General features: G+C 37.4%; 1 protein-coding gene across 1 annotated transcript in view; it reads left to right on the top strand.

The window, feature by feature from the left end:
* Positions 1–3,649: 3,649 nt before the first annotated feature.
* The window catches only part of LOC115744853 (ARM REPEAT PROTEIN INTERACTING WITH ABF2-like), a 31,561-nt gene continuing 17,826 nt past the window's right edge, over positions 3,650–17,384 (top strand). The window contains exons 1-4 of the mRNA XM_048280122.1: positions 3,650–3,881; positions 4,093–4,253; positions 4,450–4,622; positions 4,704–4,824. Coding sequence (XP_048136079.1) covers positions 3,650–3,881; positions 4,093–4,253; positions 4,450–4,622; positions 4,704–4,824 — 687 coding nt within the window. The remainder of the gene's footprint in view (positions 3,882–4,092; positions 4,254–4,449; positions 4,623–4,703; positions 4,825–17,384) is intronic.

The raw sequence follows: 17,384 nt of genomic DNA, 5'->3' as shown, positions 1-17,384 counted from the left end.
GAGGGTTCGGTTTTGGTGTAAGAGGTGCACGGATGACTAGTATTGTTCTTTTGGGTGCAATAGATGATGTAGTATGTTGTCGTAGTGGAATTGATGGACCAATTCATGAGATTGAGTGGCGACATGAGCTTGCCGAGAGAGGAGGGATATGGTCGGACTATGTGAGGTGCCGAATGGTTTTGTATGTTGTCTCTACGAGCATCATTACCCTCCTTGAGGATAGGATAAGCAAGATTAGAGGACGAATTGGGAAATTGGATGGTGAACAGAGCATGGCCGAATGGTATAAGGTACGGTTTTAGTGTTCTAGAGCATGACGGACCATTGAATTATTTATTGAATTGTAGTTGACGTATGAATTAGCATCCTGTAGTCCTTAGTAGCTAAATTACGTTAATCGATCGGCAAACTTGTCGTCGGTTTGATGTGAGAGTTGAAATTATTGTACAGGTGAGGTTCGACTATGAGCCCCATATGATTAAATGAGCAGCTTCGAGTTAGCTTCTTTTACATATGGTGTTTGAATGCTCTAATTTGAGTATATCGTCTTGACAATGCATTGTGAATCGAATCATACATATCTAATGATATGGTGTGCGGTTATATGATGATGAATAAGTCGAGATGTGACATGTGGCATGACATAAGCATATTAATGCATTGCATGTCAAGAAATGAATTGTGAGAGTGACATCGATGAGTAATATCGATGAAGCCCCATGCGAGCTAGGATTGGCAATCAGGTTGCTTCCGCTATGTGCGTACGGAGAGGTTCCCCTGCTGTATGCGTTTAGGGAAGCCTTGGAGTAAGATGACTGTGGACATGGTGTTCCACAGTAGTTCAATCAACAAATCGGAAGTGACCCACATGGGCCAATCGGCAAACCGGTAGAGCTGTTAGATGGGTGTAGACTTGAAATAGAGTGACTCATGCATTCTCATGCATGTGGCATAAAGTCATACGTCTCATTGGTGGAAAGTCATGTAAAAGCTCCTTATCGAATCTATTCAATTCCATAGTGACTTTCATACATGTTTGCTACGATTTGATATGTCTAATTGCTTACCAGTTAGGTTTTTACTCGTTGAGTATTAGCTCACTCCTATTGAATTGTGGCTTTTCAGATAATTAGTAGCATGCCGTTGATTCCAGCAGTCCCTACAATACAATATAGAATGCCAGTAGATCTTACTAGAACTTGGGAGTAGTATGTAGATTTGGAGTTTCTGGATGTCTAGTTTAAAAAGCTGTTGGTCACTATATGGATAGACGTGGGAGCAGAGTCAGGTCTTACTCCATGTCGTTTTGTTTCTCTTTTTGTAAGAGCCTATGATGGAAGTCCGGTGGGACCACTTCCACTTTTGCGTGGTAATGATGATGGAGATGGCAGTGATGTGGAGTAGACACACTAGATGGTGATGATGGAAGGCCCAAGCAAGTTCCTTTCCCTGGTAGTGGTGGTAGTTAAGTTGTAACGAACCCCAACCTCCAAGAAGACTATTAAAACTGGTAATGTCTTATTTGTAGGTGGTGCACTTGTCTTTTATGGGTGACAGAGAACCCTAACGTGGCCATATCTTAATTCTGGTTATGCCTGTTTGCCTGTTTTTGTATAGCCTAATACCTGCATTAATGTTGTTTTTGCATGCACCATAGTTAATAAGTAATCAAAAGTAACAAAGCCGCGTAGGACGTTACGAGTGTCCAGTGCAATGGGCGAAAGGGGTATTCATGAGAGTAGAAAAAGAAAGAGAGAATATGATTTTCTCTCAATTTTCATGCTTGCAATGATCGATATCAAGAGTGCGGAGAATAGTCTTCACGAGATTGCTAACATAATCAAAGTGGTGATTACCGCGAGTTTGTCTTTTCGTTCAATGTACTATTGGTGGTGTGTCTGAAATAGAGGTCCAATGCTTGTGAGACTCCAATCGAAGAACATCTAAACCAACTTGTTTCAAGCACTATACAAGAGGTAATCCGATTAACCCTCTTCGTTTAGATGAATTTTGATTGACACGCACAAATAACGCCTTTAGAGATATATGCATAGGTTTTTATTTTCGTTGCGTTTTATGTTTTAATTTTGCCTATGCATGTTATGTTTTTCCCAACACTTTTTGCATTAGGTTGTTTAGTGAGATCCAGGCACATCCATCATATCTTGGGCACGTTCTTGATGGACCCAAGAGCGGGCGCCAATGACTTGGGCGCGAGAGATATGGACTGCATGGGCACCGGGTTCTTGAGCGCAATCTCGAGGACTTAGGCCCAGCCATTGTGGATCCGAGCTCGGCTACTGAGTACACAGGCACATATGTTGAGTTTGCCTAAGCGCCGAGGTCTTTGGCAAGGGTGGGTCAGTCACCATGCAAATGACGAGTGGACCAACTTGGGGTTTTTATTTTCCGTTTGTCACATGTGTATCAGTTTTGGATTTTTGGCGGTGTTAACCTAATTCAATGGAAATTAATGTAGTGTAAATCTATCACGGATGTGTCGATTTAGAGTTTTTTGTGGTAAAAAAGTTAGTTTATGGTAAATTTATCACAATTGTATCAATTTGAAGTTTTTTATGGTAAAAAAAATAAATTGAGGCAAATTTATCATAAGTGTACCAGCTTGGGATTTATTGTCGTAAAAAAATAAATTGGTGTAAAATTGTCACAAGTATATTAGTTTAGGGTTTTTTATAGTTAAAAAGATAATTTGATATAAATGTGTCACAAACCTATTAATTTAGAATTTTTCGTGGTATTAACTCTTTATTTTTTCGTATGAAAAGAACACCCTATAGCAAAGTTACTAATCATTCATGTAGCGTCCTTACCTCTGTTAATAAAAGTTACTGAGAACATTAGATGTTATCGGATTTATTTATTTTTTTATGTACAAGCGTAATGCTGGGATAAATTCCAAACTGCTATACTGCTGCCTAAAATATTAATAATTAGTAGTGATATATTAAAGTTATTTCGTTATAAAAAAATTACTAATGACATGAAAAAGTTCTTGGCGTACGCCGACGTATGTCAACATATAATTTCGCAGGCAAAAAAGGTAACAGAAAAATCACAGCATAAATATTATTTCTTTTAAAAAAACAACCACGATCTGTGATTGCTAGCATATTCATTCAAAATCTTAGTGTAATCATATTAAAATTCGTTTTTTTCCTGAAAATAAATAATTTTACTTATGAGTCCACTGAAAAAGCAAATGGTATTGAAGCTTGAAAATGGGCTTATAAGGATTTGGATCGCTTAATATTGAGATTTCTATGACATGCGTGATATTATTCAAATCAAGTCGTCCAAATGAAAATGGACGGCTTGATATGAATCACGTCATGTGTTGAAATGGAGAAAAAGAATATGAACGGGAATTTTTTCAAGATTTGAAAATTTTTGAATTCCAAACATTACTCAACTCAGATAATTTATTTTTATTTTTATTTGGACGGTCCGATTTGAATAATGTCATGTCACGAAAATGCATACTTCGGCTATCCGGATCCGGGTAAAAACAGAGGGGAAACGAAACACGAAACTGAAAACCAAGCATCAGTCTCTCTGCTCTAGTCTCTCTCTCTCTCTCTCTCTCTCTCTCTCTCTCTCTCTCTCTACGGCCATCTCTTCGCCGTCGCTGATGGAGTCCACCGGCGACTGCGACCACGCGGAGGTGGACCCATGGCGCATCAGTCGCTCCTGGGCAGCGTTGGTCGAGCACCGTATCACGACAGACTCCCCCGCGAGGTTGGTGTGCCTCGCGATCGAGATGGTCGGCGTCCTCAACCGCGCCCTCCCCTGGCGCAATCCCGAAGATCGCCTCAGAGCCCGCCTCAGAGCCATATATACCCTCTCTGAACTCGCCCAGAAGGGTAACGAGTTACCTAGCACACGGCCCACTTTTGCACGTCGATCCTTTCGAGTTAGTCCCTTTTTAGCGTAGAGGCCGATCGATTGCCCGGACATTAGCTGATTTATCGAGGAATCTCATCGCGCGCGATTAGTGTAGACTGGAAAGCCTGTGTGGTGTTTGGCATAACGCGTGTGGCGTTCTGCTGTCTTATTGTTTTTCGTTTATTTTAGGGAAGTGTGTGGACGAGATGGTTGAGAATGGAGTGATTCCTGCTTTAGTGAAGCATTTGCAGGCGCCGCTCCCTTCGGTAGAAGGGGACAATTGCGAGAAGTCTCACAAGCATGAAGTCGAGCGGGCGAGTGCATGGGCTCTGACATTGCTTACTGCGAAGGTTAGTGGAGTTCATATTGCTCGTCTTTTTTCCAAGTTTTCTCAAGATGTTAGATGCAATCAAGGTAAGTGTTTGTGTCTTCTTTCAATTGGAAATGTTAAAGCTTCTGTTTTTGGATTAAGCAGGAAGCACTAGATTCTGGCCAAGGGCTATTTATTCTGCTCAAGTCTTCTTTTCTGTCTCTTGGTTTCGACAGCCAGAGCATCGGCAACTCATAGTTGATGGTGGTGCCTTATTCCATCTACTCAATCTGTTGAAGCGGCACAAAGCAGGCTCTAGTTCACAGTCTCTGAATGGTCTTATTCGATGCGCAGCCAGGGCTATTTCAGAGCTTGTTCGAGGTAATAGCAGGGCCGGCATCCTTGTAAGGTATTTTGGCTTTCATACTTGTATGCTTAATTGTCATTCTTTGATACCTCATCTATCCTTGCTTATACGGTGGATTTGTAGGATGGGAGGTGGTATTCTACTACTTGTTAAGTTGCTAGATGCCGATGACATATATGTGCGAGGAGCAGCTGCTAAGGTGTTGCGCTTGCTCGCTTGGGAAAATAAAGAGACTGGGAATCAGGTGGTCACATTTTAGGAAATTGAACTTCCATTTTGTCCTTCTGCAGCAATATGCGCCAAAAAATCTAGTGTGTATGGAGTGGCTTTTATATTTTGTCTTTTGCTTTTTTCAAATCCAGCACAAGTATCATGTTTTCTTTTTTTTTTTTTTTTATTTTAGCAGGCTAAACTTTCTTAATATTCAATTATTGACATATAAGTTATGAAAATCTATTTATTATTTTTTTTTATGAAAGATAATATTCTAGACTTTAGCAGAAAAGACAAATGCTGCTTTTTATTTTTCATTTGCCAAAACAAATGGACTATTGGTAACTTGTCATTTCAGATCGTGGATTGTGGTGCTCTGCCAAGCATTGTGCCGATACTCAAACCTGACAATGCTGACATGCACTTTAAGGCGGTAATATATCTAGACGACCATTGTGCTTCCTTGATCTATTTATGTGCAAAGTATCAACTCTTAACTCATTGATTGCCCCACTAAAACTCACAATTTGCGGTAATCACTGCTTTTGCAGGTTGTATTTACTCTAGCCCATCAAAATTATACTCTATAAGAAACTTGATTTTCGAATTTATAATGCCTATATTCATTGCATGGTTTTACTGGTGTTTCTTGACACGCCGCTTCTTGTTGGAGGAAGCTTGTATTCTAGAGAAGCTTGTAATTTAGGGCTTTCGAAGCAACTTCTTCTGTTGGCTAATCGATGGTGAATTTCTAATTGATCAACAATGCCATCTGATGGTGATCTTTACCTTTGAGAGACTTGAAAAGTCCATTTGCCTTGAATGTTATGTTAACGGAGAAACAACATTCTATGAGAAACAACATGCAGTTTGGTATGTCATAAGCAAGGTAGGAGGCATTTAATCATTGTTAACGAATAGTTACGTTTATGGAGATAGACTTGTAAGTAGTCATACTACCACAAATAGCAAGGGTTGCACAGTCATCCCACCGCTTATAATCCCTCCCTTGTTCTTTTACTTTCTCATGGTTTCAGAGCCATGACTTTAGCTGCATGTTAGTTAGTGTGGTTAAAGTGCCTAGTTGAGTTGTTGGGATTTAGACAAACAAAGCCTATGGATCTAGTTTGTGATGATCAGGCTATGCTGAACATTTCTTCTGACTGGGAACCAGGACAAAATTGGTTTGTGGTGATATCAAAATAGGCTTCTAACTTTCTGAGTTATTTAAGTCTGTTGGTGGTCCTTGTTGGAATTACATATGTAACGAGTAACTTATACTACAAATTATATGCTTAAGCTTGAAGGGGAGGGAAAGAATAATTCTTTTTTTGCAGACATACCTGCAGATATCTATATTGCATGCGTATCATTGTATGAGGGAGGCACAGTAGAACCGAACCGAACCATTTGATCTAGAAACATCCATTGGCAAACAGACGAAATATGTCTCTCTTGGTCCTTTGGTTTTCGCAATTACTTTACATTTGGTTCGTTGATCTTTTTCTTGTCGAATCAGAAAATATATCTCGCTACTTTTATAAATGTTTGAAGAGAGACATGCACATTCTTAGTACTGACTTTAGATTGGGGATTCCTAAGATCCTTCATAAGTTTTGATTCATCATAAGGCGGTGCATTCAGGATTAAAATAATTAGGTTCGGCAACAGACTTGTTTCTCTGAGATATGGATATACGGTGCCAAATCATAGCTCCTAAAAACTTTCTCTTTCTTTGTAGTCATGGTGAAAGGTGAATCTGGTTTTAGCACCGAATTGATTTGGCTTCACAAGTGGTAGTAGGATTCTGTTCACCCTATTCTTTTTGTCCTTCTGAATGGAGAATTTGATGTAAGAACTATATTTTGCTTGTGTTCAAAACATGGGCTGTAAAGTATACGAGTTTATAAGAATGATTTTTTTCTGTTTTAGAGATATATACACAGATGCTCTCATGAACCTTCTAACTAAAGGAACTTTGTGATAAATGATGAAGTCAAGGATAATAGAGGATTCTAAAATAAGTGAATATTTCCTCAGTAGTCAGCTGCAACTTCTTTAGTGGTATTCATAATGAAACCTCACCTCGCTGATACTTTTCCTAAGTTCTACCTGGGGTCTCTAGTTCTACTTAGTTTACTAGACATTCTTCATCTCAGCTTCATCTAATCTTTTTTTTGGTCGGAAAGCTTCATCTAATCTAAAAGGAGTGTAAACATCGCAAAGTATGAAGTACTTATGAATTTGATATTCTATCTCGAGGCCTTAATGCGAAACTATCCATTGTTCCACTTTCATCTTATTCCTACACAATGTCTAAGCACAATGCATTGCTTTGACTGTTGATACTATTCATGTATTTAAGCTTGTATTATCGTCCATCACGTAGTTTCCATCTTGGTAAACATGCATCGCCTTTTGGAAGAGGATAAAAACTTGTGAACATACCAGAAGGGAAAGATTGGAGCCCAAGAGAAGGGACGGTGATTGAGCAGAATTCTCAACAAACAAAGGACAAGCTTGAGGATGTGCTTTCCGTGGCAGAATGCTGACATTAGCATGATCTCAAGCTGATGTCTGTGTGACATAGGCATCGTTTCGTGTCAGTAGGTGGCCCTGTAGAAATCTTGGACATTTGTATAATTTAAGGATGTTACAAACAGGAAATCTAAGTCTGAAACTTCATTTTTTCTCTAACCGGGCTCTAATAGCACCTAAAGAGGAGAGAATATTGTAAGTAGATACTCTTTCAGTAAGATGTGACATCTCAGAAGTGCATAACGACAATAACACGGTGGACACTACCATTGTTCACAGTTCATTAAAGCCTTCTGGAAATTGAGTGCCTTGTTCTTCAAACCATTTGCACGAAGATTAACTTTGACAAATCTATTAGTATTTCTCCTTTGACATTTATGTCCAATTTTTAATTGCTTCTTTTAATGATTTAGTAATGCTTCTTTATTTGACCATTTGTTTAATGGACTGATGGAAGGAGTCTTATTGCAGGTCTATCGGAGCGAGCAATACGTGAACAATGCTATGCACTCTGATGTAACCTTTTTGGTTGAATGTGAGTTTGGGTTGTCTGTCCAAGTTTGTATGCTCTTATAAATTCAACCTAATTACTCTCACTCTCTTGTTCGTTTTTCTGTCGGGCTGCCTCATGGTATTGACTTGTTTGTTGCAGCCAGACAATTCTATGCACACAGAATTTGCTTGTCTGCTTCTTCAGATGCATTCCGTGCAATGCTTGATGGCGGCTATCGGGCAAGTCTTTATGCTTTTTAAGTTGGTAAATAATAATCAGTTGTGGCAGTCTGGCTCTTATTCTTGAGGAAACATGCCTCAATGACCCATTTATTCTCATATTGAAGAAGCCTTATTAAGCTATTCTACTGTAGATACGGGTTATATTGGGTGCATGATGCATTTTGACTAATTTCACTTTGTGTTTGCTTACAGGAGAAGGACGCAACTAGCATAGAGATTCCAAACATAAGATGGGAGATTTTTGAGTTGATGATGAGGTCACTGCAGTTTTACGTAACATGGAAAAGGACCTATCTGCTTTATTCTCTAATTCGCTAGATCTTTTTAATGGTACAGGTTCATCTACTCCGGGTCAGTTGAAATTACGCCAGATATTGCACCAGAGCTTCTTAGAGCTGCTGATCAGTATCTCATTGAAGGACTAAAGCGACTTTGCGAGCATACCCTTGCGCAGGTTAGCCAGAGAGGTTATCTGTCTATTTCCTTTTGATTATTGAGATAATTGGGAGTGCATATTGCAGGAAATATCCATGGAAACTGTTTCAACTATATATGAATTCTCCAAAGATTTTAATGCAACGTCATTGAGGCATTCATGCATCTTGTTTATCCTGCAGAACTTCGACGAATTCAGGCATCGGTATGTAATCTCAACAGTTTTTGGACTTCCAAAAAATTATATAGTTTATTCTGCTAACCAGATAACTAGAATGATAAATCTTTTGAAGTTGGTGTATTGGAAGAATTATAAAGGTCTCTATTATTTGGAAATTATGTCGCCATTTGGCAACTGACAAGCTTGGTATCTCGATCAGGGCTAGGCTCTTTGCATACCAGAAGAATGATTATTGGCTCGATATCTATACCATTTTCCAGTAATGTGCAGCTAAGGCACTGTCCACACGCAACAAGCTTTTTAATAGCGTTCCCTTTTAGTGTTCCAAGATGCCACGGACTGCACAACACAACATTTCACATATAAATCCTGTTTCATGTATGACGAGCACTCCTCATCATTATATCAGGATAAAATTCTTAGGCACGGGGTTACATTTTGGTCACATTTGCGTGCGCAATCTTGGCTGACAAACTCAGGATTGAGTCACTTGGCTCTCACATCACTAACAGTTGGGCAGTCAAGAATCTACAATTGGTTACTAAGAGCCAAACTCATATCACTAGTGGTCGGTCCAAGACTCATATCACTAGTTGTCGGTCCCTTTGTGCCACTATCAGTCTAAAGCCAAAGGCTGCAACATTAGGGCCCGAGAGTTTGGGTAAGCAGGCTGTGTCACCCTGGTTGCCATTGCAAGGAATTGCTCATTGCAAGTGGCTGCAATCCAACCTGTTTTCCCCAACAGTGAGCCACAGGACATTACTTAGGGTTTTCATCTAGAATTTCTAAGCCATGCTTATTGTTATCCTCAGAAAAATTTCATCCAGGTGGAGATTGGACAGTATTATCTGGAGTTTCTGTGTAAGGTGTCTAGTTTTTGCCTGTGTGCGCATTCAAGTACGTGCATTTGCCTTTGTCACTTGCTGCATTTGTAATTTCAAAAAGGCTTGCTAGTGAGAAACTTTCATTTGGGTTGACTCTTACGAGCTTTGGCCAATTAATATCAGAAAAAGAATCAAGGTACTGCTCCTGGCTATACAATTTTCTAAATTGTTACTTTAGTGAGGTTCAGCCTATATTCTGTTTAAAGCGCAAAGCTAGAGGTAATCCGTTCAGCAATAAAATCCAACTTCCGTGGTTTTGTTTGAGTGAGAAAGGATGGCCCTATTTAGTAATTTAAATGAATCTTTGGGTATGTCTGTCTTCGTGTATGTATTGATAAGTCTGCTCTTAATGCTCAACTCTTGCCGATTGTGCATGTCTTCATCATTTTGTACTGAAAAATGACATATATTACTTGTCTTGTGGCATCCTCCTAATTTTCATTGAAATCGGTTTTGCCGTACCATCTTGGAATATAACTGCCTCTTGATATATTATTTTTCATCTGCATTGTCTGCTAATATGGTTGTAGCGATTCTCCAGGTACTCTCACCTACTTCAGGGAATTGTGTCAGCAATCCGTGATTATTTTTCTGAAAGTGTTAACTAAGTTAACCTCCATCCAAAAGGCGTGAGAGCGCAGCAAATCTCATTTGGCTCTGGCTCGTTATCGCCTTTAGAGAAAATCGGCAAGCCTCCTGATGTAGGAGCAAGCAAATGGTGGGCCATCTATATATATCTTTGAGCCCTGTTTTACTGTATAGTTAAATATTGCAAGGATTGGATACAGTCCAACTGTAACGTAGCATAGTTCTTTTCATCTGCCTACATTCGGTTGAACTCTTTCTTAGCCAATCGGGCACACTCATCTCTCTTGCTTGAAAAGGGACCAGTTCGAAAACACTGCATGAACTCAGTGAGAATTCAATATAATTCAACTCTTGTGCAGGATTTTTCTCTCTTTTCATCTGCCATCAGCAAATCAACAAAAAAAAGAAGAAGGGGGAAAGTGGGTTTTTTTTTAACAAGATAAGCAAGGCTCATAATTTTCCTTGCTAGAATTGCATGTTGCAACCCGGTTTGGACATGGATAGCGATGTCTAATATGATCTAATTTTAAGTTCTCAATTGACCTATGGCTAAAATCTTGAAGTCCTCAACAGGTTTACCACATCTTTTTACCTACAAGAAGCTCAGTAGTAATCTGGCCAATAAAAAATTCTACCGCTCGTTATTGACTCAATTTGTCCAGTGTTGTTGCTTCTCGGATATACTCTCAAATACTCCTTTTCTAGCAGTTCTCTTACTTGGACGCAAGGTAAGACCAGTGCTTTGCATAAGAATCGTATCAACTTATGCTTCTGAGCAGAAGTTAATTCTACTTTTGAAGAGAAGTAAATTTTTTTTTACTTTTTTAAATAGCTCCAAAACTACTTTTCGAGTAAAAAAAAAAAAAAATGAAGTTACGTAATCAAATAGAATTTTTGCTCTAGAAGTTGTATTATCAAATGGATTTTCGCTCTAGCAGCACTTACGGAGCATAAATTCTACTCTAGAAGTGTTCTCATGCGTGCCTTTAGTCGTTCAATGCTTTAGAAAAGAAATCCTAGACAAGGGGAATGGTATATTGGATCACCCCTATTATGGTTACTTTACTCAAGCTAACCCACTCGTATTCCTAGCCATTGATCAAAAAACGATATCAAAAATTGAGTAATACACTATTCTAACAAACGACTCCACTAAACTACGCTTATTCGGCAATCAATTAACTCCCACGCGCTAATGAAGAAACTCGTATGTAGCCATCATCAACTTTGTTCGCACCTCTTGTTATGCGTCACGCATAACTCGAATGCGAAACTTCACAAATTTGTTCCGATCAAACCGTACTTCGAAATCAATTTTCATCGCACAGCACAGCTCCACAACGCCCTAATCTACCATTTCCATATAAAATCAGAAGCTCAATTGCTCCTCAAACCTCGCAATTCGAAAATTACTCCGATTAAATAATAGCCTTGAATACTTACCCGACGTTGCGGTTCGCAGTTGGTTCGGCTTCTCAGGCTTTTTAATGGGCTGGGCTTTGAGTCCATCTATCACATATTCGATGCCCAAACGGCGTGGCATGAGATATTTGAGAAAAAAAAAACATTGCTTGAACATATGGAAAGTTACATTTTTGTTTTTGAAAGTTAATAATGGTGCAGGCGGTCCTTTCCTTTGAGGGGCTGAAAAAGTTCATTTGCATCGATTATTATATTATGGGACGTATAGACACCAGGCAGTTTGGTATTCATAGCTAGAGCTGGACGTGCAATTTCATAATTGTTAAGAAATAACAATGTTTATTAGTACATGTGTTTATGGAGTTCGCGCTGTAAATACTCATAATCACTCTCTCGTTCTTTTACTTGCACGTTGTTTGAGAGCCATGACTTTAGCGGCATTTATCTAGGGTGGTCAAAATATCTAGTCGGACTGTTGGTGTTGAATTATGTTTCGGATATTAGACCCACATTGAGTTTTGATACTTGAATTGAAGTTTGTGGCCACCCGACTTCGCCCAAGCCCTCCACTACCAACACTAGACATCGGCGAAAAAGATCTAGAAATGTATTCTCTTGTTCTTTAGTTTCACGATTACTATAGATTTGGTTGGTTAATCTCTTTTCTCGTGTGAACAGAAAATATATTCATAGAACGATTTTATATAGCGAGTTTATAATAATGATTTTCTACTGTTTGAGAGATGTATACATAGATTTTCTCACGAATCTTAGGGCTAAGGAAATTTTGTAATCAATGAAGTTGAGGATACTAGAGGATTCTAACAATAAAGCGAATAGTTTCAGTAGTCAGTTGCAACTTCTTTAATGGTTTTCATAATGAAACCTTTTCACCTCGCTGACGTTTACCCTAAACCCTAGCCGTAGTTATCCTTCTACTTAATCTTTTTTCTTTTCTTTTTTGGTCAAAAAGTACTTACTTTGCTAGTCATTCTTCAACTCAGCTTCATCCAATCTAAGAGGAGTACAAGCATCAGAAAGTATGAAGCAAAATATGAAAGTTATGTTTCATCTCAAGGCCATAAATGCAAAACCATCCACTGTCCCATTTTCGTCTTACCTTTACGTAATGTTTGATCAAATTTCTTAAAGAATCCTCAACTTTAAATCAAGTTCCAAATTTACCTCGAGCTTTTTTTTGTCTTAGAAAAAACCCTTAACTTAAGGTTCAGTTCCAAATCTACCCTATTTTTTTTTTTTTTTGTCTCCGAAAAAATCCTAAACTTTAGTTCCAGTTCTGAATCTACTCCGAACTTTTTTTTGTCTAAAAAACAACACCAATTTTTACTCTAATCTCAAATATGTTCCATTAGCCTTCTGTCCAATAATCGTTATTTGTCATCCTTAATTTTGATATGCTAGCAGTTTCATTTTGGATAATTTATTTATTCAGATGGTTTCATGTGGAAATGCCACGTCGGTCCGTACCTATCATCCCATTAATTGGCTAATGTGAATTTTTTTTTTTTACATGTAAATGACACATCAAGTTGGGACTGGATTTATGCCTGAAAAAAATTTGAGATTGGACCTTGGGGTAGATTTGAAAATTTGTGATTTTTTCAAGATAAAATAAAATTTGAGATTGTACCTAAAGGTTGAAATTTTTTCTGAGACAAAAAAAAATTCGGAACGTATTTGAGAATGGACCTAAAATTAACTTTTTTTCTAAGATAAAAAAACATGTTCAGGCACAAGCTTTACCTTGGTAGTATTCGTGGCCAAATACTGACATTGGCATAATGTCACATCACATAGGCCTATGGAAATCTAGGAGATATGCATCGGGATGGCACAAACAAGAAATCTAAGTTTGAAACTTGACCCTCTTTCAATAGTTCTAATACCATCTAAAGAGGTGAGAATACCTGGTTTCCAAATAATAAATCAACAAGAAGAGAAAATGGTCTCTAGCACGATGAGCCAGACTCATCTTCTCATCTCCTTCCTTGCTAAACTTGCGAGTTGCATCCTGGTTTGAACACATGTACTGTTGAATAAGTTGTAACATTTTGTCTTATTTTGGGTGGCACTATTTCCACACCCATTTTACCTAAGACATTCCTTGTTTTCCAATTAACTTATCAAAATGCCCCCATCTCTCTCTTCAATTTATTGTTTCTTTTTTATTAGGCTAATTCACAAAAGTGCATTTATTTCTATCATCTCTAGTTAGTTTCATAATACAAATGCTCCATTACACCTATTAAGATATCAATCTACCATGTCTATTATCATTTTTCCTAGAGAATGCTGTCAATTTTAATTTATGGTCTCATATTTTCATCCGCAAGAAATTTCTATCTATGATAGTTTATGAACACACCATTAAGTGACTTTTTTCCGAATAGTGTGAGTAAAACTATATTTCAAAGCCAAAAATTCAATTTAATTATTTAGCCGACCTTGATAAATAGTGGACAGGAAAATTGATCAAAATTTGGAAAATGTTAATTTATTAAAAGTGTGATCAAATGTCAAACATATTTATATTCAGAACATATCTAAATATTAACAAAGGATAAACGCATAAGGGAGTAACATGAAACTCCTTACTATTTAACTCTTGTTATGAAGAAAGTAATCAATATCGATTGCAAATTTAATCTCATAGAAAATATATCAAAACTTTAAAATATGCTTAAAACATTTCCCCTAAAAAAACTTTCGCGAGATTGAAAATTCAAGATGTATAAATAATTTTCAACGTGATCTTTTAATTCATATTAAAATGTGAAGAGCTAAAAAGAAAGCACAAATTAGCGATGTTTAACTTTAGAGAACTACATATTTAGTCCGCAAATTCACCCACAAGGTCAAAAATCTACAATTCGTTGACACGGACAAAGTCGGGGAAAACCTCTGAAATTATTTCAATATTGGACCTTGGACATATAATAATTCCGAATCGAATCTTTTTAGAAAGAAGATCTTTTGTCTCATGGTAGCCTGCTCTAGTTCCCTTACGAAACTTTCGTTATTGGGTTAGCCATACACTTCACATGTTTCTACCAATTCACATGGTATCATCAAATGATACAAGTATTGGATAAGAATCTACAACACACTAGAACGCCTTTGTTGACGATCCTTTACTCCGACAGTATCTAGGGTTCATCGAACAATGTGATATCTCACACCAGGTAAATCCTTAACCCTTCCCTCTCTTACTAAGACTACAGAATGTTCTTGTGAATTATGGCCAATACCAGGTATATAAGCAGTGATTTCAAATCCCGAGGTTAATCGTACTCAGGCAACTTTACGTAAGGTAGAGTTTGGTTTTTTGGGGGTGATAGTGGAAAAATTGACAGATAAGTCACCCTTACTACCACTCTACGTAACCGTACATGAGATTTTCACCTCATATGGCTCCTCGTTCAACTTCGAAAGATAATTAGATTGAGGTATAATTTTCAAATTTGAAGTAAAGTTTTAACAAATAGGCAATTAATTCTGTGTTCATAAGCCATTATAACTAGGAAATTCCAACCTTTTATGTATCTTTTGTAATTGAAAAAATCATATCATAAATTAAAAATAACAACTTTCTCTAGGCAAAATGATAACATGATGCATAATAAGAAAATATCTTATTGGGTGTAACAGTTATATTGTCAAATTGATAATTTAAGAGAGATAGAAACAAAAGTAGTTATGTTGGTTAGGATGATAAAAAAAAATACATTACGAGAGAGAGAGAAGGGTATTTAGGTTTATTGATCGAAAAAAGGAGTACATTAGCTAAAATGAGGGTGAAAATAGCGTTGCCCTTATTTTTCTCCTAAGTTCTGCATTTTTGTGGCAATCTATCTAAATGTAATGAGATCCTTATCTAGTATTGTTTTACGTGATCCACTGACCAAAGGTCAAAACCTTAAATCTTGTATCTACACTCCCATTTTCAGAATTCACCAAAATAGATCTGTTAATTTTCACGAATTACAAAAATAATTAGTTTCTTGTGTAGGGAGTACTTAAGTATTTACAATTTTTTGCAAAATAAATTCACATGTTTTTTTAAATTTCTTTGAAAAAAAATTGTGGACTCCACGTAATGGCCGTTGAATAATTCTGGACTTCACCTTTCTTGCTTGGGTTGAACCTGGTTGCTTGCTTACTAAGCAATTCTGGCTGTCATCTAAGTGGCATCGACACGCAACACGATACGATACAACATACCGACATGTCATTTAAACAAATAGAGAATTTCGACACGTTCAAACATATTATACATTAAACATATATTTTTATGTATTCATGATGAATTATCATTTTTATGGTTAGTTCAATCAAATTAATTTGATTCAAATTCACAAATAAATAAATAATAAAAAAAGCCTGGAATTGGTCCCACATCGGTGGTGAGGGAGAGAGACAAAAGTAAAATGACTTGAGAAGATGAGAGCTAAAGATATATCATGATTCACGGGTCCCACATTGGTGATGAGGGAGAGAGACAAACATAAACTGTCTTTAAGATACTAGAAATGAGACTTTGAGGTTTAAAAGTTGAAGGAAGGGGTGCCACAATCGGTTGCCTAGTGAGGATAATAACTAAGATGGCTCTTTAAAATGCCAGGGATGAGACTGAATTTTTTTTAGTGGAAACCATGTGTCAGTAATCTTACACGTACCACTTGTCCGAGTGTATTGGTGTCTGACATCGACGCACATACTCCTGAGGCGTGTTGTTGCTTCTTAGGCTGCCACAGGGAAATCTCTCTCTCTCTCTCTCTCTCTCCTAGTGTCGACAAAAATAAAAAAAACGTTAATTTCAGCAAATTGCTTGGAAATGGCACCTAACCATTTTAATTCTACTAACATGATCTTGATTTGGTTCTTCAATTTCGCTTCGGTCGCACATTACGAAAATTGCCTAGACAACAATATGAACTTCCATTTATCATTGCTCATAATTTTGAAATCATTTCTTCTTGTACTCAAAATTGACGTATACTTTATTCCCACACATTGTTCATTCAAGGGTAATTATATCTTTTATGCATCTAGGATCTACAAAAAATATCTGTAAGTACTTAAAAAGAAAGGAAAATTACACAAATAGTCTTTGAAATTTTATCCGAGGTGTAATGTGATCTATGAACTTTTAATTTATTCAATTTAGTCCCTAAATTTTAGCATAATATGCAATGTGATCCCTAAACTTTCAATCTTTTGAATGTGGTTTGTGAATTTTCTATACATATTCAATCTAGTCATTGGTTATGAGTTGGCATAGTTCCAGGATAGAACCAGAAACTCGAAATTGGAACCTATGGAAACCGATTCGGTTCTAGATTTCAAGGTATGTAGGATAGATTTCAGGTTTCAAAAACTAAGAAACCTATTTTAACGGATAGGTTTCAAGTTCAACTACCTAGAATCGGAAATCTAGAACCCGAACCCTGGATTTGAAATAAATTTTTGCATTTTTCTTGGTATATGTCTTCCCATGATCCTACAATATTTTATGGTGTCCGATGATGAGTGTATAGTTAGGAGCTAAAGAAAATTTTAGGTTTCAGCTTCCAAAAAATGAGAATCCTATTCCAATGGATTGGTTTCATGTTCTAAATGTAACATGTACGGAACATGAAACCGCTCTCCTCTACTTCCCCTTAACAGTTGTAGCGTTCACTCTCATTTTTACTTAGCTAAAATGAAAAAAAGGGAGAAAAGAAATTGGCGGGTTCCCAAGTACCCTGAAATCGATCCTAGAACCTATGATAGGGTAGGTTCCGGGTT

The sequence above is a fragment of the Rhodamnia argentea genome, chromosome 6 (genome assembly GCF_020921035.1).
Source record: "Rhodamnia argentea isolate NSW1041297 chromosome 6, ASM2092103v1, whole genome shotgun sequence".
NCBI lineage: Eukaryota > Viridiplantae > Streptophyta > Magnoliopsida > Myrtales > Myrtaceae > Rhodamnia > Rhodamnia argentea.
Note: the sequence above shows the minus strand (reverse complement) of the source record. Positions and strands in the feature narration are given on the sequence as shown.